The 26,163-nt window shown below is 32.9% G+C and overlaps 1 protein-coding gene across 1 annotated transcript in view; it reads left to right on the forward strand.

Moving 5' to 3' along the window:
* LOC113397158 (nose resistant to fluoxetine protein 6-like) overlaps positions 1–26,163 on the forward strand; it is a 54,965-nt gene that overhangs the window by 16,961 nt on the left and 11,841 nt on the right. Inside the window, exon 2 of the mRNA XM_026635382.2 lies at positions 19,774–19,943. Coding sequence (XP_026491167.2) covers positions 19,774–19,943 — 170 coding nt within the window. The remainder of the gene's footprint in view (positions 1–19,773; positions 19,944–26,163) is intronic.

The following is a 26,163-nucleotide window of genomic DNA, read 5'->3' on the forward strand; positions in this document are numbered from 1 at the left end:
TTTCTACACGATGAAGTTGCTCGCTAATCCGCCAATTAAGTGCCAAGTCCGTCGAAATTGGCAACCTTACACTTTATTTATTTTATTACAAATTTATATTGTGAATATTTTATTTTACGAGTGAGTGTTACAGGACGTAGTGGTAAATATAATAATTTATCATAATAGTAATATTTTATTATTATTAATGTGAAGATTATTAATATTATTTTGTAATTAATCATTTGAAATTGCTTGCATTAAAAACTATTTTTAATTATTATTCAATATTTTACAAATAAAGTTACCGTGATATAAATAGAGCGTTTATAACAAACACTAATGATGTTTACGAAATTAAATATTTTAATTTGTTTCACATATTAAAGCGAATATCGAGATAATAAAATAAATGTTTTTAGTAGATATTTAGAAAGTCAGTAAATACCTAAGATACTAAACTGCAGCGCCGTGTCGCTTTAAAACAAGTATGTTGTAATCGATAGATTTTGATATATAAGGCAATGCAGGATAAGTTAGAATTCAAAGGCGGAACTCAACATTGGTGTTTGTTAATATCATCTATCACTAATTTATACAACATACGTATGAAAGTATTGGATGAATTAATTTATAATATAAAAAAAAGCTATAATTGACGAAAACACTGAAAAAATAAGGCACAAACTCCTTTACTACGAAGCGAATCATAACACTGTTGAACTTAGCGCTAACTAAATAATAGCTCACGTCGGGAAAGTTGATATATAAAAATAAAACTCTGCCCGTCACGGGACGCCCGGAAAATGCGGAACACTAAATTGATGGTTTTTGAAATAATATAAAATTAAGGAATATAAATAAATATGAAGTATAATAGACAACAAATACATATATTCCGTATTATAAAAATAATACATAGCAAAGAAGTACAAGATATGTCGTATACGCGCCATCTTTTACAAAGTATAACAACCGTTCTGTAAGTTTTTATGAAAAATATAAAGTCACTCTTTTAAGTACTTAGTAGTAGGGCTCTGTGCAAGCAACTCATCAGATATTCTACCGTCGAATAGCAATACTTAGTATAGTTCTGTTTCCGTTTGAAGGGTCAGTGAGCAACTGTAACTACATAAGGGACATAACATCTTATACCCCAAAGTTGTGGCGGTTAGGGGTGCATTCGTAATGTATGGAATGTTTAATATTTCTTACAGCGCTAATGTCAGTGGTGACCACTTACTATCAGGTGGCTCAATTGCCCGTCCACTTACCTATATTTAAAAAAAAAAGATAGCTAATTCCCGCTGACATGGCTGGTAACATTCCGATTTCTTCTAAATCGATATGATTCGCTAGAGCATCAATTAAAAAAAAAAATACAAATAACGCTCGAAATTCCATATCAGCTTTCACCCTCCAGAAAAAGACGTTTTACAACCTTCCTTTATTATTAGAACATAAGCTAAAATTGAATAGTGTGCAATATAATTATCGTGTTAAAAGAAAAAACAAAGCTGAGCTACTGATATACGAGTACAATATGAACAGCTATCAACTGTCTAGCCAGCACACACAGTGTCAACCAGGTTTAAGAACAGTAATAGCATTTATGTGGTTAACGTATTGTTTTATTCCACATGACTTTAACTGAGTCGTTTTCAGTCTTCTTCAGTACTTGACCAAATACCGTTAAACAAACGCGTTAAAGTTCACATATTAATTAGGAATTATATAATATGGAATGTAATTTAAGCACCCGTTTCTAATTTATTTTTTATTGCCTCAACAACAGTTATTACTATTACAAAACTATATATAAATTTATCGTAACAATTAATTTTGTAGGTAAGAATCGTGTGCAATATAAATAATAATCGAACTGCATATTTGTTATTAGATTACACTGTAGTGACAATATAGTATCGTGTAAAATTACCTCAATCCATATATGTTGTTATAAATGTATGTTACCGTTACCGAAACTTTGCAAGTTAAAATAAAGTATATATGATTAGTTTCAGTAGAATAGTGTTGGATTATAAATAAAGATACATAAATCAAAAACAAAATTAGTAGAACACAAAATAACTGAACTATTAGAAAATCACGTGGTACATTTAAATTTAAGGTATCTTTATTCCATTCGATTGGAATAAGACTATAGAACGGATCAATAATGAGGGCGCGCTCTGCCACGTTAAATTATCGGCCTGCAGAAACTAACATAAATAAAAAAAATATAAATTACTGCCTCTATTTTAGCATTAGTCATCTCACGCACACTAAGACATCTTGTACTCACGAGCGTCACTTAAATTAATGTGCGCCGATAATTTTTAGTGAAGGGTTGCACCTTCCCAAGTGAGTATATTTAACATGTTGAATTTTGCAATTGATTGGTTCGCAAATAAAAATGAATGACTCACTGTAAAACCACAAAATCTTTAACTCAAATTTTTTTTTAACAACATATCTCCCTAATGAAAAAAACAGAAAATAGGTTTTATTCATTTTTTTTTTAAATATTCAACAAATCAACGTAGTAACATTTTATTCTAAAAGTGTTTTTCTGTGAGACTTATGTACTAATATAATTCTATTTTCGATTATAATAATAATATTATTTATATCTGAGAAGACAAATAAAAAGCGTAGATTCTGTCATTGTCATTTATATAAATGTCAGTCAATTTAATGTTCCGATACATAACACGATTAAGTAATAAATATTTATTGTTGAATGATTTATCGAGCATGTTAATTTTAGTGTCAAATAATCGCCTAGTGTCAAATTGGATTAATTTAAACGAGTTAGATAGATTGACAAAACAAAACCATTATATTTCAATAGAACAAGGTTATAGCAATGTTGATTTCCAACAATTATTAAGCTTAATCCTCCATTCAACAGGTCCTGGAATTAGTTCAATGCATATTCTATTGAAGATTTGCATACCAAAATGTTAGAACCATAACATAATTACTATTTCGCGAAAATCATGCAAAACTATAAAAAAATATATTGTGATAAAGTTCTGAGATTATCGAACGATTATATAAAATGATAAACATATTTAACGAGTCTATTTGAATTTTTGATATCGTCAGTTCTTAAGTAAATATTCTTTTTATATATTGTTAAAACTTTCTTTCGGTATTCAATGTATTAATTAAGTTAAACTGTAAATAATTAGTTTAGTAGTAATGTGATTAAGTTGCCGTTTTAATAGTTATATTTATTTATTAATTAGGGCATTACATAGGGAATTATTATTATTTCTTTAGAAATGATGGCAAATTTTATGGCAAATGTTTATTTACGTTGAATTCTATATGTGTAATTCTAATAGTCAAAGGAACGAAAAAGAAACTCTTCATTATTCAACCTTTTCACACATAAGACTCGCTGGGGCTCAAGTTGAATCGTGGGCATATCCCTTTTTTTATTTATGCTGGGACACGAGAGGGTACTAGTGCGTATTATCGTAGGTATTTTACTTATAATATTTTTTTATACAATCTTTTATAGAACAAAATATATCAACATCCATTTTTATAGGCAGTAAAATAAATATATTTATATATATATATATATGTGCATAAAGAAATTACATAAATGTTATAAGTACATTTATTACGTCATTTATAAATTAATTAATTCAAATGAACAATATTTCTTAAGGTTCTACAAAATATTTATTAGTATATTATGTAGGGTTCAAATTATTAACTTAACCAATATTATAATTTTTTTTGTATCACAGAATTTGATCGGATGAAATCGTTTTGGAATTATTTTAACTATTTTAAAAATAGACCTGAAATACTTTCAGCCTCGAAACTGACATAGTACTAATATGTTCAAATTGTTGTTTGGTGGAAAAATAAGCATGAATAATCATCAATCCTCTATCAAGAATGAAAAAGAAAACTGAAACACAATATTCTTTAAATACAGAAAAAAGTTTACTCAGTGTAAGCTTGTGTAAGCCCATCCAGGTAGGTACCACCCACTCATCATCTATCTTACCGCCAAACTGCAATACTTAGTATTGTTGTGTTTCGTTTCAAAGGGTGAGTGAGGCAGTGTAACTACAGGCACAAGGGACATAACATCGTACCTCGAATGACAAACACTTCTGTGCTAATGTCTATGGGTAGCAGTGACCATTTACCATCAGGTGGCCCATTTGCCAGTCCGTCTAATATATATGTCATTCGAAGTCGTTTTAAAAAATTTATATTAAAATATTTTATAATTTCTAGTTTAAGAATAAGTTACCGTAATTACAGGTGCTAAGACTACAGCCTCCAATTTGTAATAATTTTTAAAATCACAATTTCGTTCATGTTCCCTTGGTAAATGTCATCGGACGTTGTTTGTCAGTCTACCTTACTACTATAAATAAAAAAGAACCGTACAAATTGTCCTCACGAATTTTCGTTTCAAATGCAAATTCGGTAAAAACATGTGAACACACAAATCTAACATGACATTACGTCTGACAGACATGTGATTTTCCAAATGGAGGCTGTACGAGTCCAGGTGAGCAGTATTTTACGTCGGACATTACATTCTAGAACAATCCATTGTGAAACAATGACGTTGGAACGCGTTTTGCATATCAACTTAGCTTGCACATACCAAAAATATTTGCTCGCTAAAGACTATGCATAATATGAGCGTAGTCTGTTTACAGACGACGTAACGACTACGATACGATTTTATATTTGTAATATTATTGTATAAAGATATTATTGATTTTTTTAAAATTATAATGGAATATTAATCTTTAGGATGGAAACAAATCAGTTACAATTGTAAGAAATACATGTTATAAAGGTATTTAAACAAATAATTAATGTGAAAATTAAATATAAAAACATTAGTACAAGAGTCCGACTGGCACTTGATTAATATTTTGTATCGTAATAATTAATTAAAGGGTTAAAAATATTTTCACATTTCCATAGATATCAGTAATTTTTATTAAAGACATTGCGTTATGATTTTTAGTTTCAATGTATATCTTATCTTATATTGATCATAAATAATTTAAATAAACTTTATAAGACGTCTATTTTGATATGTTAAAGAAAGAAATCTGTTAAAAAAAATGGCCAGTAAGTATCCCATAGCTGTTCTAAGGTCCCCCTTTTGAGGAGGAAGCTTATTCCACCACGCTCTATGTAGCAGATTTACAATCAATACATGTGTCCTCACGATGTTTTATGAGCACGAGATGAGTTATGGGCGCAAATAATGTACATGGAAATTAATTGGTTTGAAACCCGCTATCGTCGGATGAGTACTAATATTCTAACTGCTAATTCATTTCACCAGATCAAGGATGATGTCTCTTTTCAACTATATAACATAATTTAAGCTTATATAAAAGTACATTATCATTTATATACAGTAAATATTAGTTGTGAGGTGTGGGTATAGCGTATAGCGATGTAGAAATCAATGTTGTGTGCTGCAAAAATGACGTCATAACGTCGTCGCATGCCAAGTTGCACGGGACAGCGTGATGCCATACTGTTTAATAGGCACATAATGACTACGTAACGTGTTTATCTGGTAGCTCTTATTCAGTAATCAGCTACGGTATTAATGCTTACATATTCCCTATTTATCGTAAGCATTACGCTCCGTTTGCGTTTAAATGCCCCGCCATCGATCGTCTAATTGTAAGCTAATGCTATTCAGCTAAATTAGCCAATTCTGCTAATTAATATTATGACAGCGAAGCGAGGTTTATAAATGATGTGCATTCATAATAACACTTGACGCATATAATCGAAATATAGACCCCATTGTTGTGTAATCGGTCTTATATGGTTCGGTTGTTACAGGCAGATTTATTTGACAATTCGCGTCATTTGTCTATCGGAGCGTTAATTTATCTTATACGGATATGCCTAAACAGTGGGTTTTTGAATCAGCTGATACAACACGTGGATTTTAAATGAAGATCACGTAATCGCAGTCAAGCTGGAACTAGAACTAGAGCCAAGGAGGTTCAACAAGAGACAGGCCCCAATTTAATTTCTTAAACAAAAAACATATCAATTTCGATGAGTAAACAAAAAATATTGTAGTATTTTGTATGTTATTGTATAGTTATACATATTCTAATCAAATTATATTATTTTCATTAGAATGAAAAGAACGTCATAAAAGGTTTATAAGGAGTAAAAAGTAGTACACATTTATTTTGTTATTCAAATACCAGATTGAAAATGTTGTTTAATTAATTTGTAAAATAATTAGGGGTCCTATATTGCCCCAGGTGGTCCTGTCCTCTAAATCAAACCCTGAAGGAGTGTTTATAAATCATGCTCTGCTCGGCGTTGAAGGAAGACATCATTAGGAAACCTGTTTGTATATCGATTCACCTTCTCGAGATTCTCCTTTGGAGGAGAGGTCTCTGTCCGGCAGTGATTGATTTACAACCTGATACTTATTTATTATTTAAGTTATTTTGTATTTATTTTAACACCCACTGATAATTTATTCTACCGCTAAACAGCATTATTGCCTGGTTTTCGTGACTTTTTAACGCGCTAAGTTTAAATAATTTATAATTCCTTTGGTTCAAAGTGATTTGATAATAGTTTTCTTGGATATAATTTAAATGGATTCCCTTTCTAATTTTTGTTCAATAAAACCTTTTCTATGTTTCGGTAGTTGAGTTCTAGTTGTAAGAGTGAGTGAGCCAGTGTAACTATTGGTACAAGAGACGTAAATTTAGTTCCAAAAGTTGACAGTGCATTGTCGATGTAAAGACTAAATAAACCGACCCGGTTTATATTTCTTACATCATTAATGTATACGGGCGGTGGTGACTACTAACCATCGAATGGCTTATTTTACAGAAGTTCTATCATATTGAAATTTAAAAAAATATATTCCTGTAATGATTTATTGATCTCGAGTTTAAAAATCATCAATTATTATGAACATCATTATTATGGTTATATTATTAAACAATTTATACTTTTTAACTGTAAATTATTTTAATCGAAGTATTTATCGTTGAAGATTCAATAATGTCCTCATTACGCTAAAGACATATATGCTTGATTACGTTGGTAAATCAGTAAAATATGTTCTAGGAAAACACATTTATTGGAATATTATTAATAATGTTTGTAAAGTTATTTTTGAATATCGTTGTTAGAATAATGTGAGGATTACATATAAGAATTACAAAAGATAAATGTACATACATATTATATGTGTAAATTTGGGTTATTTTCTTAAATTTCTCATAATCTAAGCGTCTTGATTTTTGATATCTTGGTTTATATTACGGATACCTTTCCAAATGAACACATGATTGCCTGCTAATCCCAAGATACTGTTTTTACCCAACGGCGGGCGGAGAAAAATTTATTGGGTTTTATTTTAAAATTATTATTAGTAACTGGGAATCCGGAAGTGCGCGATGGTAACACTCCCTCCAAAACCACGTTTAACCGTTGGTTTTGCGCCTGAAATTTTTGGCTTCGTGTCAAATTGGCCGTCCCATCGGTCATGACCTTGAATAGAGAGATTACATGCGTTTGCACACACTGATATATCCTTATGCTTAATGTATCCTCTATAATATGACCATGTCTCTAAAGGATTTCATTGCCATGAGTGAAATCAGTTAGAAGATTTCTTGTCATTCCATTTCGCGATTATAGTACGTTTTTAGTTAAAACTTCTTGTGACAATTTATTTTCTTTAACAATTGTTGCTAAAGCTATACATTTTATTATATTAATTTGTATTATGCATATAAAAAGATTATATATGATTATCGATTTCTTTAATAGTCATTTGAGAATACCTTAAATGTGAATTTCTTTCAAGATTCGAGCATACTATCAGACCACTGTTGCTCCTACACTATACTGCTACTGTATGCTGTATACCATACGTAAATAAATATATATATGTATAGAACAGTAGCTAAAAATAAGTGCGATCTTACCAAACCTATATAGGTAGGTACCTATACATTATTAAATTTGTAATAAAAAAATTCATGATGAAATTCATTTTAAAAGCAAAATCAATTAGGCAAGTTACACAATTTAGGTCAATATCACAATTAGTTGCCATCTTCATGTGACTCACATCCCCGAATGTCTGTTTAGGCATTCACGGGCGTCAAGGACGAGCGCGGAGGGACTATCAACGAGTAAATTGCTACAAACGCAATACTATCGTGAACACGGTTTTATACTCAACTGTACTATCGATAAAGCTTATACTTTTGTTCTGATTGTAAGTGTTAATACCTGTCGCCTATCAATATACCTAATTAATATATATTTTTTATCATATCACAGGAATAACAATAAATATTATTCTATATTTCTCAATTGCAAATAACCTTATGAATTTGGTTTCATTTACAATATTTTGCATCAATTTCACTAATTTCGAAATTTTTATACTTGTAATATTATGTAATAATGCAATTTAGGTTATGTTTTCATTTTTCATGAAATAGCTAGGCGGACGGCCTGATGGTAAGTGGTGACCACTTGCTGACCACTTGGTGGTGACACAGCCGGTCAAATGGTGTTATTGTTATTGTCTGTGTATCTCATCTAAAACAGACACACTAATTGTACACAAATATTAGACATACATTGATTTTTATATGTAATGTACATATATATAATTATTTAAATTGTATTTCTTGTCTGAGTGATTATACCAAGTGATTAACTTATCACTTTATAATAATTATTATTTTCATGACAGTTGAATGATGGGTCTTAATGAAAATTTGATAACATAAATAAATTTTAAACTGAAATGACGGAAACGTTAACAACACGAATTATTTATGTACATTTTATTGTTAGAACATTTTGTGTTTCTGAATACAAATATGCTTTAAGTAGCTTTACGCAAGGCAACTGAGGAAATTTTTGGATTCGGTTATATTCTTAGCGTCGATTTATGACTTATTTGTGTAAACTAATGTTTTTAAATATATCAAATACGTAGGCGTTTAGAAAAAGATAAAAAACGAAGTTTCTATAGGTAGTATCCTAAAGGAAGATCAACAATTACCAATATTATATTTTCATACAGTTGTCCGTCCGCTGGGCATTACATAAAAAAGGGGGAAGGAATGAAATGTAATTTGAAAAAATTAGTAACCTACCATCTACCGAACCATCTACGGACCACTTTGTTATAGCCTCATTCCGATTCGCAGATGTCACGAGATTGGCGCACAAAGAAAAAAAAATTGAAATAAGTATATAGATTTAGAGTTAAATAATAGTTAAGTAATATAACTATCTATTTTAATAAATAAAGAAATGTTTTTTTGCGTTCACTTACTGAAAAAACTACTAGCATTTACATTTAAACTTATATCAGTAGATGCAGAGAGGAGATGCGTTTTGATGAAGACATAATATTTTTATTTGTTGGTAGGGCTTTGCGCAAGCTCGCCTGGGCCGCTCATCATACATTTGACGACTAATTACTAATTAGTACTATTGTGTTCCAGTTTGAAGGGTGATTGAGCCAGTGTAACTACAGGCACAAGGGCCATAACATCTTAGTTCTTAAGGTAATTGGCGCATTGGCGAAATAAGCATATTTTAATAATTCTTACTCCCTAATATTTATGGGTGGTGGTGACCACTTACCATTAAGTGGTCCATTTGTCCATCCACATAAGTAAGTAGCTGCGCTTCATTATTTACCCGCTTTATTAAGACTATTCACGTAACAAACGTGACTTTCATGTCGTTGTCTAAATTCTTATCTTAATTTATTAAGCATTAAAGTGTAGTCCAAGTGCGCATCCTACATATTTGTACGCAATGTATAGGAAATAATGCGTTATTTTGTAACATAACATTTGCAACGTATGTGGTCAATATACTCATCAAGGATGCGCGTAGTGATATTCTTTTAAGGATTAATATTCTGCGCTCGCGCAGACTTAGACGTTTATATTTTTTATATTATCACGATTGCTTAATTCATTTTGTTGTTTAGTTATTCACGTGACTTGCGATTAACTTACGACTATGATTCTCTTGTCGGTAGGCGTAAGATTAATTATAAACCTCTACATTTAGTTTTGGATTTTTATCTATGAAGGTATAAGGCTAAAATCGACGGTTTTTTTACTGGACCTCCCTGTTAGAACGCAATAAAAATCTGAATGTATTAGATACTGAAGTATCTAATACATTCAGATTTTGATTACTGATAAATTGAAGGGCATATTATTTGTTGAATGTTGAAAAAAGAAATTTTAACAATTCAATTGAAGAAGTTATGAACTGTTAAACTTTTGAGTTAGTTCGTCTTTTTATTAGTTTTCTCTTATTATCAAATTCAAAATCCAAATATCTTTATTCAACACAGAAGTATTATACTTTCTCTTTGATTGTCAAAATTTATCACCAGTTCGGAAAGAAACGCAGACCCGAAAAGAATCGGTGAAAGAAACTCAGTGGGATATAATATATTTATTTATTTTGGAAACGGCTTGGAGGTGATCGTTTCATTCCCAAGACGTGATATCATCAATGCAATCGTTAATGTTTTAATAACTTTTAGCACACAAACGTTCTTAAACGTTTTTTTTTTAACCTTACAATACAAAAGTTTCGAACGTTTTCTGAGTTCCTGTTGTAAAGGCGTATACATTGACCCACAAAAGAATTACTGCGTTAAAAATTACTCAGTGTAGCCGGCTAACAGGAGTAACAAGTTTATGTTTGTTTCTTGTAATATTTGCGTGCACATCACAAATTCTAGAAAATTGATTTTTATTTACTTATATTTCTTTTTTAAAAATAAAACTCCGTGTATATAATATGTTTATGATAAACCTCTGCATATTATGTCTATACTATGATAATGTTACTTTTCTGTTTTTTGTCACAAGATTTACTTTCAAACTTCTTAAAAGTTAAGCAATAAATTGAAGATGTTTGAAACTTTTTGGTGACAAAAGATTTAAAAGATACATAAAATACAATTTATATGTTATATTGAATTTGTGGCTGGATTGGACCGGTATAGATCTATTGTGCCTCACTCAATTCGACCGAGAAATGATTAATCTTTTTTTTTTAAGTTACAGATTTATATTGCCATAGTAAAATAAACATTTTTCGGTACCCTCAAACGAGTTAGATAAATTTTTAGAATTAACTTAACTTTTAGAATTAACTTTTTCAAATAAATTGCTTTGGTGCGTCTGATCCATGATGGCTACAAGCTTTCGAAAATATATCAAGCATTTCTCGAAAAATATCGTCAGTTAGTATGTTTTGCTTTTAGATTTGTGCTCAGATGCTTGTATATATGATATATATATATATGTATTTATATATGTATACGTACACGGCGGGAGGGAGGAGGGAGAAGTTGCGCATAACGCTAGCCTTCTCCCCGGCAGCTCCTCCTTCTTCGGCAGAGCGACTCAGCGGAGTTACTCCCTTCACGCACCTGCTTTGCAGCGCAGAAGGAGGTTCTGGAACATGACGTTCAGAAGCAGACCATCTCCTTCCAGCAACTCGCACTTCCTAGTACGGCATTTATCACGCTCGGAAGCGATAGATTTCCGCCCCCAAGTTGGAGACTCTGTCATAACGTTCGGTCTAATGATATAAAAGGTTATGTCCTGCTATCTAGCCGTGTTTACCTATATACATGTATTTATTAATGGTTTACTTGTTCCATTTAAAATACATATGTGTAATCACATATGCCCACATTTATGGTGATCAGTTAAAATAAGTTGTAGTCTATTCATCTCAAATATATATCCCAATATCAGTGTTTAAATATAACACGAATTATCGAGCTTATAACGTTTATATTGAAGTACAGGCAATTAATTCGGCAATACTTCCTAGACTTAGCTTGGTTGTAATTGATTGAAAAATTACAGGTACTTAATCATTTTCTACGCAACTTTTAGACATTAATAATTGTCATTTATATTCTCCAAATAATATATTTTTATTACTATTCCAAATTCAAATATTTTTTTCAGAAACTAGTTACGATATAATTCTTTATCATTGTCGTTTATATACTTGTTTTTTCTATTGGTTGACGTTGAAAATTTCGTCGAAGTTCGATGGGTTAGTAATGATTGTATTACCAGTATTTTAAAAAGCCTAAATATAAGGCTCAAATTATAAAACAAAAGGCAGATGGAGTACACAGAACATTAAAGTGAAGCAACTAAAGCGATTACAAAATCAAATGCGAATACAATGTCTTGGTAGGACAAACGATGCGTTTTTTTGTTAATTTGTAAATAGTACTGTCATTTAAATTATTATTAATTCACGCAACACCGGGAATCGCATAAGCGTCAAGATATAATTCAAAATACATTTGACAGTAAAAAATAATTTCTGACGAGGTGCTTAATCAATCAGGGGCCAATTCTACTAAGTTAAAACGATAACGAAACGTTCGTGATTCTCTTCCGATCGACCTTAAGCTATTCGTCACAAAATAATTCTCAGCTGACAATAACAGAGGCGACATTTTGTTACAATATCGCAACGAAATTCTGCCACATGTGTATTCCACCAACCCGCATTGGAGCAGCGTGGTGGAATATGCTGCAAACTTTCTCCCCAAAGGGAGAGGAGGCCTTTAGCCCAGCAGAGGGAAATTTACAGGCTGCTAATGTTAAAAAAAAAATGCTAATGCTAACATTTTGTTAGTAGAATCGCCCCGCAGGCCTAATAAAGCCACGCTTAGAATGAAGTTTCAAATACTATTTTTACTAGATCCAAAGTCACATTTAGTTATCGAAGTATCATTTCGATGAAATGTACAAAACATACAAAACTTTTCGTGAGTATTTATGCCCCGGAGACATCAATGTCAATCGGAAAACATTACTGGTGAGGACAAGGGTTTACGTTTTCCGCAATTCGTTGAAGGATTTGACATCTTTGTTCGACGAAACCTATCAAAATTTATATATGTATGACACGGACTAAATATTTATATTTGTGTAACTTGGTCACGGAGGTTTGCTTCCGGCTTTTATTTATTGTTAATTGTAACATTGTGTAAATATATGTAAATTATAAAAAAATATATAATTCATATTCAAAATAAAATATTAACGATTTCCCCAACTCAATGTAGCGATGGTATGTTCATGACAGATACTTCTCTTTTGAGAGTAAGATACTCTTATAATACGATTGTATTGTAAATCCGATACGTGGTTTTACACTTCTGATAATTTCTCGACAGTAAACCCCTTAATGTTCAACCTGGGTCAACGAAATCAACCTTTTTTTTTTTTTTTTTTTTTTTTCTCGCTGGAAAAACGCGTTACGCGCTTCCCCCACGTGATGGACGGTGGGGGGGTGTGTGGGACTCCCCGGAGCCCTGGACGCCGAGTGCGCCCAGGTACGCCGGGTTTACCCACTAAAAAACCAGCGGTACCCTCTCCGTCTTTCGGCGGGCGCCACGGGATCGCTTGCGCATGCTACCGTGACGCCCTGACGGTCGGCCCGCCTATGCGGGCCTCCAACACCTAGAGGGGGTTCTCGGGGTACTGAGACCCCCCCTAGTCCCTGCGACGCCTATTGAGGCGGGGGGAGAAGGTGCGCGTAGCGCTTCATCCTCCTCCCCGGTCGTCTTCGGCGGAGCGGGTCTGCAGCGGCATCCTCTTCCCGCTCCCGCTCCGCGGCTTCCTTCTGCGACATCACGTTTTCGCAGAAGGAGCGCATCTCCGACCAACACGCCTCGCTACCGAGCATTTCGTTGACGATGCTCGGCAGCGAGAGGTCTCCGCCCATAGTCGCCGCAAGGGTGTGCCTCTGGGGCCCCAACGCGGCACACTCACTCAGGGTGTGGAGCGCCGTGTCGACTGGCGCACCACACTCATGGCAGGAGGGTGACACCTCCCGCCGCGCTATCCCGTGCAGGTACTTACCGAAGCATCCGTGCCCGGTAAGTACCTGCGTCATCCTGAAGGTGAGTGTGCCCTTCTTCCTCTCGACCCAGCGACTCAAGTGGGGGCGGATCGCCTCCACTGTCGCCAGGCCCGCCGTGGGTGACCCCAGGTCCTCCTGCCATCGGGCGATCAGGGCTCGCTGGGCTAGAGCCCTGATCCGCCCGACCTCCGCCGACCCTGGACGGTCGCCGCGGTTCCTCGCCTCGACCCGGAACCGGTACACTTCCGCGAGCACCTCCGCCTGGAGCTCCCAGGGCGGATCGCCCGCGAGAAGTGTCGCCGCAGCCCACGACACCGTACGGTACCCTCTGACGCCTCTCACCGCTATGACCCTCTGCGGCTTCCGCAGAAGGGCCCGGTTGTCAGCGGTGAGGGCGTCGACCCAGATCGGGGCACCGTACAGCGCCATCGACCTCACTACGCCGGAGTAGAGACGCCGGCATAGCGACCCCGGCCCCCCCACATTCGGAAGGAGGCGACCGAGGGCGGCGGCGGCGTTGATGAGCCTCGGGCCGAGATGTTCAAAGTGCTGCCCGAAGCTCCATCGTCCGTCCAGGATCAGGCCCAGATACTTCATCTGGGCCTGTACCTTGATCACCGTCCCCTGGACGGTGATACTCGCCCCTCGTGGGGGTCCTTTCCGTGGACCGTGGAAGAGGAGGGCCTCCGTTAACGAAATCAACCTTGGCTGACACCGACTCCAAACATAACAGTAATTATAACTATATTATATTATCGTAATAACTTTGTTGACTTTTAAGTAGTCTAAATATTTTTAATTACATTTTACATAGGATAAACTAAAAAATATTTTTATCATTGTTTGTTATTAATAGGTATGTCTTAAGTTAGATTTAAAGTGGGTAGGTACATACTTATCTTTTTGCGTGGAAACACAAAGATCGTACCTATATATTGGCAAGTTGAATAAGTAACTTGATTACTAAGTTATAGAATATTTTTTTTACTTTTTAGAGCATATTAATTTGTTTCTTTTGAAGTCGATTTTTTTTTTGTCAAAATTTTATTTTATTATTTGATTTTTAGTGAATCCGAAGTACACTTACTATTTTTTCTGATATCTAATATGGGTAGACCTACTAAACGTGCTGCTCATATGAGACAGCGCCGTTTAAATGAAACGAACGAAATCAGAGAGAAACGCCTATTTCAACAGAGAAAATCTACCTCGAGGATAATTTCAAAAGAGACTTGCGAAGAGCGAAAAATAGGCTTTCAAAACTGTGACTTTACATAAAAAAAGTTTTGAGCAGGGAAAACATCGACAAATGTAGTTACCGTTTGAATAATATTTAGTTTAAGTTTTTAAATAACATGTGATTTTAACAATATGAAGTTATATGAAAATAAAAATATAAATCGTTTTTTTGTAGTTGTGTCCAGGAAGCATCAATTGTATAAAATGTATTTCTTGCTAATTGAGTAAACATAATAAGTGAAGCATTTTGACTTTGCCTGCATTTAGACATAGAAGAGTTGTTTGTTCCTTGTGGAACTTCTGTATTATGAGGAGGAATTATTATTCTGTACGTGAAGACTAGCAACATAAAATCTTTTAAAGAGATTGGTTCTGTTAATAAAGTATATTCATTATTATAATTGTTTTAAGAATGTAATATGTGAACACAGTTTTTTAAATTATTTTTTTAATAAACCTGTTTTGTCAAATAATCAAATTCCAAACCTTTAATTTTTCTTTTAAATACTTATTTATTACCTTTTTATGTATTAAATATATGATTTACAAGTTATGTGATATTGCAATAAACAAATGCAATGACCATTTATTCAACTAAACATAGGTGATGTTTAGTTGAATAAATGGTCATTGCATTTGTTTATTGCAATATCACATAACTTGTAAATCATATATTTAATACATAAAAAGGTAATAAATAAGTATTAATAATAGAAACTATCAATACACTTAAGAAAACACATTAAACACCTTATTTCTTTTACTAACTACATCGAATAACATCCATGTTTTCAAAAGACGTGAGATGAAAGCGTGAGTTTTGACATTTTTATATAACGAGTTAAAATACGCGGACTAAACAGCACTTACCAGTCAAGCAGAATACAATTTTTTCAAATTATGTTATGTTTCTAAGCTACTTGATGCTGATATACAAAAAATAAATGCTTTATAATTTTGATTATATGTTACAATTTTAAAAACACCTTCAGATTTGATGCAACCTAAGATTCGACCGAATATCATCAATTTGCTCCTCAGAATTGAAGCGTTCGGTTACTTTGTCATGGATCCCATGATCCGAACCTAACCAAACTGATACCAAACTATCCCTGAACTATATGCTTTCCAATAAAAAAATAATCATCAAAATTGCTTGACGTGATATTGAGTTATTCGTCCACATATTACATTGTTGTGCACATACTTAATGCGAATTTAAGACTTATATGGTTTTCTTATGGATACCATCATCAGAACTGGACCAAATTAAAATGGGACCACACGGGAAGCACTAGCTTTCAAATAAAAAAAAATCGTCAAAATCGTTCACCCAGTCGAAAGTTCTAAGGTAACATACATAAAAAAAAAAAAAAATACAGACGAATTGATAACCTCCTCCTTTTTGAAGTCGGTTATAAACCAAGATTACGGCTTACTATGAGTTTGTTATCATAATATTTTATGGTAAGTCAGATGTTGCTTTCAACGAGAAAACGAAAATCACGCTTGTCGCGTCAATAGTCTAAATTGAGAGCCTAAGGTGAAACGGCGAATCGAATTTACTTATGCTATAATATTTTATACTAAAGCCTCCCCCAAAACGCGTTGCATCTTCTTGTATAAGTTATATGTATATTGGTGAAAGCAAGGGTTTGCCCTTATTGACTTTCATATTTTATTATTGAAATACTACTATCATACACAAGTATCTGTAATGTTACATTTACTCCACTTAATAACCAGTATTTGTAGCCATTAATCAGTAAGTAATATGCAATAAATTCAGCACATGGGAATGGTGCTTGCCTGGGTTTGAACCCGCAATCATTGTTTAAGATGCACACGTTTTAACCACTAGACCATCTCGGTTGATATATATGTATATAAGTGGACGAGCAATTGAGCCACCTGACGGTAAGTGGTCACCCATAGATATAATCTATAGTCATTAGCGCTGTAAGAAATATTAACCATTGCTTCCATCACCAACGCGCAACTAACCCTGGGAGCTAAGATGTTACGCCCCTTGTGCCTGTAATTGCACTGGCTCACACATCCTGCGAAGCGGAATACTACAATTCAAAGTTTTGCCGCTTGGCAATAGAATATACGATCAGTGGGTGGTACCTACCCGGGCGGGCTTGGACAAAATCCTATCACCAAGTAAATAATATGGAATAATATATGTCTCCTAGGTATAATATCGAACTAGCGATGTAAATCTTGCAGGATTGATTCTTGGCTTGATGACCCCTGGGATTATTTCACATTCTCGAAAGATGATATTTCTATTCATTTTTTCAAACATACTATTTTAAGAGTAAAGTAATATGTATATGTGTATTCCATCCTTGAGTTTATGTAATATTTATACGTACAGGAAAAAGATCTTAAGAAACAGCAATATAAATGAATTATTGAAAACAGTTCAAACTATTAAATAAAATGATTAACCTATTCGATGATTACTTTAATCTAGCTGTATGTCATATGTCATCTGTAATAGGACCTCAATTATAGAAATATTAGCTTGAAAAATGTATTTGTTTTTTCAAAGACTGCTCGTCGTATGCAATTATTATCAGAAGTTTATTTGTTATCCTGTTTTGCATCACTAATCTTGCCCATAGACATTGGTGCAGTATGAATTTTTTACCATTTCTTATATAACCAAACCGCTACTAATTGGGAACTGAGATGTTATGTCCTTGTGCCTGTGGTCAAATTGGCTCACTCCCCCTTCAACCCACAACACAGCAAATCCAAGTATTGTTGCTTGGCGCTAGAATATTTAATAACCAGTGTGGTGCTTAGGTACAAGTCACTCTGGTTAGACCAGAAATACTTACAAAAAGCCCCTATCACATATGACTTAAGTAAGCAGTAGACACGAATGAAGTATAGTTAAGTCACTCGTATAGTTTAAGTCAAAGTACTCGTAGTCTGCTTATATTGTTATTAAATAACCACACAAAAATAATAGCTATTAACTATTTTGGTTGAAATATTTGTTAAATACGAACGAGAATTGTTTATGCCTAAATTCGAATTAATCACTGTTTTATTACCACTCGATTCATGCAAATGATTATTTTAAGCCAAACGATAACGCTTAGTGAGGATTATCAAGCAAACCCTGTCAATATTTAATACAACATATTATACGTAACTTTTACGAATGTTAAATAAATTCAAATAGATATAAAATTAGACTATTTATATAAATGTTTATGTAATGTAATTGTGTTTTCCGTGGCATATAAAAGGCCAATATAAGGCCAGTGCCGTTTTAGTGTACATTAATTTATAACTTTTAAATTATTTCGTAAATGGCAATGTGATTTATATTTTACCTAAACATGAACTTTGACCCTTTTAGCAGATTACTAGGACTACAGATTTATAATATGAAAGTCACTTAGGTTTTTTTTTTTGTTTTTAAATAGCAATATGTGTAATGGAGTGACCTCTTCAGGATACGACACATTATTACACCATGCTGAATCCTAATATATTGATGGATACCTACACATGTATTTTATGACACAAACAAGTTTCCTGATGATGTTTCTTCGACAGCACGAGATGAATTATAAACACAAAAAGCACATGAAAATTCATTGGTACTGTGGTGGCCTGGGTTTGAATCCGTGCTCATAAGTTAAAACACCCGTGTTCTAACCACTGAGCTATCTGGGCTCTCGAGAAAATCCATATTAAATATAAGATATACGGAATAAATAACTTTTAATTATTGTCACGGCTTGGAATATCTTAGTCCCGTTAAGGTCGTCGTTAAGGTATGTTAATAGACATAACTTGACCCTTACCTAACCTTAGGACATAATAATTAGTGAAATTAACGGGCTAGCAATGTTTTAGATGATTAAATTCCTGTATCTAGTTCATCCTTATGTTGATGAATTTATTGTATGTAATTTTTCATATACCTCAGAATAATGGAGAACTAATATGATACTATGAGGGATTAACACTCTAAATTCTTGAATTTATAAAATAAAAAAACACATCTAAATTTATATGTATAATATAATCATAGATACACTTCGAACTTCCAAAAGCCCAGATCTGAAAGAGACCAACAAAATAATTTATGACTACTCTCTTTTTGCGTCAGGGATTAATAAATAAACAAAACGATTTATTTATCGATTAATATTCTTTACTTAGTGTTGCTCGTCCATCTGTGCAGATAACCTTACTTCCCACACATTATTTATTGTACCGCTAGAAAGAGTTACTTAGATTTTGTTGCTGATTTCTATTTACACAGGCCGTCTACCTATTAAAAATAAAACGAAAATAGAAATAACTGTCTAGACTCATATATTATATGAATTAGATTACAACATATTTCCATTTCTTTTTCGAAGAATTTCACTTTTAGTCTGTAGGCGAATTTTTCATATTGAGCACAGTTCCAAGTGCTATAATACGAAGTCAACCAGCTGATATCTACAAGGCAAAATTTTAATCAAGCCCTTGCAATTTTTCATTAAGAATAATTTGTTTAAATCTATGGTTGAACATTATTTGAAATGACAATTCTATTTGTTTCAGTGTTTGATGCATCAGCAAAGTCACCCCAAGGACTGCTTTTCGGTTCTTCGTATCACCTTGGTAACTTTGATGAGTGCGTTGGCATTGAGGAACCAGGTGCTGGTGTGACTGTGGAAGGTCAGTACTGCTTGGCGACAATTAAGTGGCGACAGCGGGAAGAATCCAAAAAGGTATTTTTTTTATTTTTCACTTGATATAAAAAAATCACGATTTTTTATTTTACTTATCTACCAGTTAATCGCGTATACGAAAGGTTTTTAGACAATACGTTGGAATGTTATCTTTGTAGTACCAGCATGTAAACGTCCCACTGCTGGGCAAAAGCTTTTTCTCCCTTTTGAGAAGCAAGCTTGGAGCTTCCTCATATAAAGTACCCAATAACTATGAGTACGTAATTGCTAGTATTATTTGATAATTTCCACATTTATTATTATGGATAATATTATCCGTAATTATATTAATAATACTTTACCGCGAAATGATATATTATTATTAAATATGTCGGTCAACTAATAATTAAACGAATCTGTTTGCAATTTTCATAAAACTAACATTTATTTTACGTCAATCCCTATCGATAATATTAATTTTATATTACAAGATTTTATTACAATAAATGTTACTAGGAGTCTAGATCACGCAGAGGACACATGAATGTTAACTGAATTTTCATGTGTTTTATTTGTGTTTATTAAATTTGTTTCCACCAACACGCAGGAGCAGCGTCGAGGAATAATCTCCAAACCCCCTCTTTAATCCTCTTCTTTAATCCCCGTTTTATAGCCGCGGCCAAGGCCGATAAAACGAATATTAAAATTAATTACTTTATGATTTATAAAAGTTATTTAAATTAAGAATAAAATAAATCTATAAATTTATACCAAAAGTATTATTATTAATTTGCATATTTTATATGACGTATTCAATAAAACGGTGAAAGACGGACACTGCTTGACGGTAAAAAATTGTGGAAACCATCCATCCATCACATATTCCATTACCAAAGAGTAATACTCAGTGTTGTGGTGTTCCCGTTTGAAGGGTGAGTGAGTCAGTGTAAATACAGGCACAAGGGACATTATTACCTAGTTTCTAAGGTTGGTGGCGCAATAACGATGTATGGAATCGTTGATATTTCTTACGACGGCAATGACTATTTTATATCAGGTGATCTACTTTCTAGTATGTCTACCTTTATAAAATAAGTTAAAAAAACCTGACATATAGAAATAATAAAACATATGAACCTCAAGTTTAAATCACGTCTTGACAATATTAATAAACTTAAAGATTCTGTTACTATGTGAGTGTTCTGGATGTAGATGACGTACCGGAAACAAAAAAGGCTGCCATGACTGTACTATAACGTCACGAGACGCTGTTGAGAATTATAAATGATTGCTCAGAGTAATGATAACATTGTTCTGATTATAAAAAAGTACAGGCATGAACAGTATTGCTCGCCGAGTATCGGTGCTGCATACGTACACTCATACAGACAATTTTTAAACAACATCGTTACTGCTTATAAAGTAAAATCATAGGAGTACTCACCGACGGCCCTTAAAAAAAATTGAAATTCGATTTGAAGCTTTGTCTTTGTTACAAAATAGTTGAGTACTTTTTTATTCTCTGTTTGTCATCCGATTGATGAAAATAAGAGTTATCTAAAAATATATGTGTATAATGTTCAAAAATATCCAGCGCTCTAATATAAATATAAAATCACTACTCCGAGTTTGGATTAAGTTGCCCATTGGATAAAACCCGAAGATTTCGGTTTCAAATACGGGCAAGTAGTGAAGCACTGGCTTTTCATGTAATTCTTTAACTTTATAGTTGTTTTTGAATTGTTAAAGTATGATATAGGGGTACATCATAATAATAGGATCACTATTATCATATTATATATATAATCCTGATCGAAGAGAGATTAGGTGCTTCCTGAAGCGTGGACATGTAAAAAAGAATCTAAGAATTTCTTGATAATACCCTTAAGATTTTATTGGCCTTAGTCAGGCTTTGGGCCCAGGAATTACTCCACGCAGCCTTATAATTAGAACTGTGATTATAATATCATAATATGTTTTTCTCGGGTTACTTGCTTCGAGCAATATGTCATGTAAAACGTAGTATTTAGTCTCGTATAAAATCCATGTAAATTATTTCATATCCTCGTTTGCCATCCAATGAGTCATCTTGGCATATAAGTATGTTTTAAGTATAAATATTTAATTATGGTCATATTATATGACTTATTATATTATAGTAATTATACGTCATAAATATATGTAATAATAATTTAATTATAATGAAACGATACTCTTTATGTTACGTTTATATGTAATTAAGCTAAAACATATCTCAATTGTATATACATCTACATATATATAAATGAATTATATGTCTTGGTTATTAATTCTAATTAAACAACAAAAAGTAAGGTCAGTAGTAAGATTCGCAACTTATACCATAATTATTATGTACTGTAACATATATATTTATAATTAAAAAGTGACTCAATTGATTTTTTTTTTTTTTGCAAATTACTGTTTATTTAAACTTGTACAGATTTTGAGGAAAGGTATTTGAACTATTCTGATGTTTTTTTTTTAAATGTTTCTATCACATTAAATTAATTTTTGAAAGTATCTTAACGACGCTATACAAACTATCTGGATACCGTGAACTAACAACAGTATAATAAAAAAATATTTGCCAAACCGGGGCGAAAAAAAATTCGATCGTAAAGCACTCTCTAAGGCTTTCCATTACAAGTCGTGTAACTTAATAGATCATTAAATATTGAGACGATACATCGATCTTTATAAATAATGTAGGTATGTACAATATGGATATATAAATGTATATATTTTAGTGATGTTTTTTTCTATTTACAATCTTTTTTTATATTTATTAATATTCTATCATACATTTATTATAAAGTCGGATAGTTTATAATTATGTATGATGTTGCTGAACTACTGAAGTCCGATTTGAATAATTAATTTTGCGTAAGGCACTTCGACTATTGAGGAAGTTTTTAAGTAATAATATACAGTCAAAGTGGAGTAACCATAAACGACGATCAATATGGCAAAGATTTATGAAGCAACATTGAATATAATTGAAATAAAATCGACTTGCTTGTAAACCAAGCGGCTAGAATACCACAATATTCATTACAGTTTGTGAGTTCAATTTCAAGCAGGCTGCACTTACTTTTCATGTACGTATATAATTTGTTGTTTGATTGTGAGCGAAGAAGCACGCATAAATTAAATTCCAAAATGTTTGTGCACCACCTTACTTGGTGGTAGGGCTTTGTGCAAGCCCGTCTGGGTAGGTACCACCCACTCATCAGATATTCTACCGCCAAATAACAGTACTCTGTATTGTTGTGTTCCGGTTAGAACGGTGAGTGTGCCAGTGTAATCACAGGCACAAGGGACATAACATCTTAGTTCCTAATGTTGGTGGCGCATAGGTGATGTAAGGAATGGTTAATATTTCTTACAGCGCCTTTGTCTATGGGCGGTGGTGACCACTTACCATCAGGTGGCCCATATGCTCGTCCGCCAACAAATGCCATAAAAAAAAACCCGCATTAGACCAGTGGATTCAGATGTAAGCCCAGTCAAGGGAAAATTAGGGTGTTGTCCAGTATTGGGACATTAAAAGGCTATTATTTGTGTATGTACATTAATCACGCAAGAGTATATGATATTATAGAAATAATAGAGACCATATTGAGACTCTATATATTTAATCTAACTTTGAGATTTTTATTTTTCGATTTAATGAGTGTTATGCATCATGCACTTTTGGATTTAATAATTTACCAAGTTTAATAGGCGACGGTGTAATTAAACACGTTGTTAATTCCAACTTGGTTGTAATTTATTTTTTGCAATAATTCTTGATACTCTACTTATATATCTCTATGTTACTGTCACTACAATCGCCTGATTTTTTTATGCTTCAATTCTTTTATTTGCGCGTATGTTTAATTACATCAGGCGCTTTTATATTTGTTTGACATTTAGCAAGTACTAGCTGTCACCTGCGGCTTCAGCCGCGTTACATAGCGTGTGTTTTAGTTATAAAAAAAGTAACCTATATCTTGGGATTATTGCTTCTTGAAACGAGTTCGATATGCATTATAAACAGAAAATTTTAACACACAAAAAGTCTGAAGTACCATTACTGGCGAAACGGCGATCTTCAGTAAAAACCCTATAATTATTTACAGAAACACTATTTATCTTAGAATATAACAATCGTGATCTAATGTTTTCTTAAGATTATATTACCTTTTATGAAGTACGAATACAGTGCTTGTCTATGATGTTTGCTGTGGACTGTGCAGTTGTTTGATCTGACACTTACATATTTGTTTAAATTGACGTGATTTCTATACTTATTTAATTAAACCATATGATTAAATATGTAAAGTATGACAGGTTTTAAGTTACTACGTGAAATAAAATATTTATGATATTTATGTACACTAATTTTGTGTATACGAATGTGGTAACTGTCTGTGTCTTTTCGCTTACCCGGCTATATTAAACCGATTTTGATGAGAATAGTACGGGTAATGCTTAAACCTCAATGAAGAAAAAACGTGTTTTTTTATTCTGCTTTGACACAAATTTACAAAAAGCGATTTCAAAGTGCTAAATCATGTTTAATAAATTATTAGGTAGTTTTCCTTTATTATAAAAAATAACTGATAAAAACAAAGTGTAATTTAAATGACATGTCGCTGTACTTAAATAATAAAACTTGACATATTTTCGGGATCTATTAGAAATATAGGTTTCCTCACAATACTTCACTTTAAACTATCTTACAATATAACACCGATGGGTCAAATTCTACAAATCCATCAAGTAACTAAGTAACAAACATTACTTTATATAGACCGTTCTAATTGTAACCTGGACGCAGAAGCAATTTGAAATAGTAGACGCTTTTCAACTTGGTCGCTAAACGTCCATTAGTTTTAAAATGGCTCATAAACGCCACTCGGTCACAGGAACTGAGAACAAATAGGTCATGCGTTGTTTTTCACATAATAAGCTGAATGGACACAAAGCTACAAGCTTTGTAGTGTTACTTGACGAAGCCAACTCCCTTTCCTTTAATACGGAGTTTAGTGTAGAAGTTATTTAGGACTTTCATGCACTAGTAAGTTTTATTACACGTCTTGAACTCCACGTTATTTTTTTATTATTTAATTATGTTTATTGATTTATATAATAAATCTTATAAATAATAATTAATATAATTTTCTTTTATAATCTGTGTAAGATTGACAGAGGTTGGTAGAGACTGTCTTTAAGCATTTTGTCCGCCTGTTGTTGCAATAATTTAGGTTATTAAGCATTTAAATATATATAAAAAAATATATATTTTATACTTTTGAGACGCATGTATAAGAAGGGTATAGGAAGGCCAGTGTCCCATCTAATTACAAGTATGATCTGATCGTTAACATTCCAACTGTAAGATATGTTACATTACTAATCTTAGCAACATTGTTTGTTAAATATGTTGTTGAGTCCCACTTGTGTAATTTACATAGGCCTACTGTCTTGTATACAAACAACTACACAATATATTGTTATTTGTTGGAAGAACAATTAGTGTGAATTACACAGACAAGTTAGTTTGAAACTCTTTTAAGGGATTCTGAACATACAAGGCACGTGGTTTGATTTGGTGGCACGCTGGCGGTTGGGCTATCTAATAGTCAGTGATCACTACTGCCCGTATAAATTTTGTAAACGTGTAAATTTCAACTATTCCTTACATCGCCAATGCACCAACCTTGGGAATTGAGATGAGTGTTCCTCATTCCTGTACTCACTTACTCACCCTTCAAACCGGAACATAACAATAATAATTATTGCTAGAGTATTTGATGAGTGCAAGCCCGTGTGGGTCGATGCCCACAAGTAAATGTATGATATTTCATAGAATAGTATTAATTCCTCAGGGAAAACAAGAAATATACATACAAATGTTTACCGTTCAATAGTGTCAATATCGTTTATTTTTATAATTAAGCCTGTTATTTGCTATAACATCTACCTACGAGTGAACAATAAGTTACGAGTTGTATAAACACTGTTTCGAGTTAAACATAATCCTTATTTATACTATTTATGTTCTTTGAATTTGCTCCATTTGATGATATATTTTATTTATTAGTTACTGTTCAATTACTATTAATTAGTTCTGAAAAAAATATTGAATAATTTTTTTTTAAATAATTATAACATATTAATTATTTTCAATTTTATTCATTGCATGATTTGTTTCTTGTCTAGACTAAGTAAATGTTTAAACCCTTATTTGGAAATATACAGGGTTATTGGTAAT

Source organism: Vanessa tameamea, chromosome 3, assembly GCF_037043105.1.
Source record: "Vanessa tameamea isolate UH-Manoa-2023 chromosome 3, ilVanTame1 primary haplotype, whole genome shotgun sequence".
Taxonomy (NCBI): Eukaryota; Metazoa; Arthropoda; class Insecta; order Lepidoptera; family Nymphalidae; genus Vanessa; species Vanessa tameamea.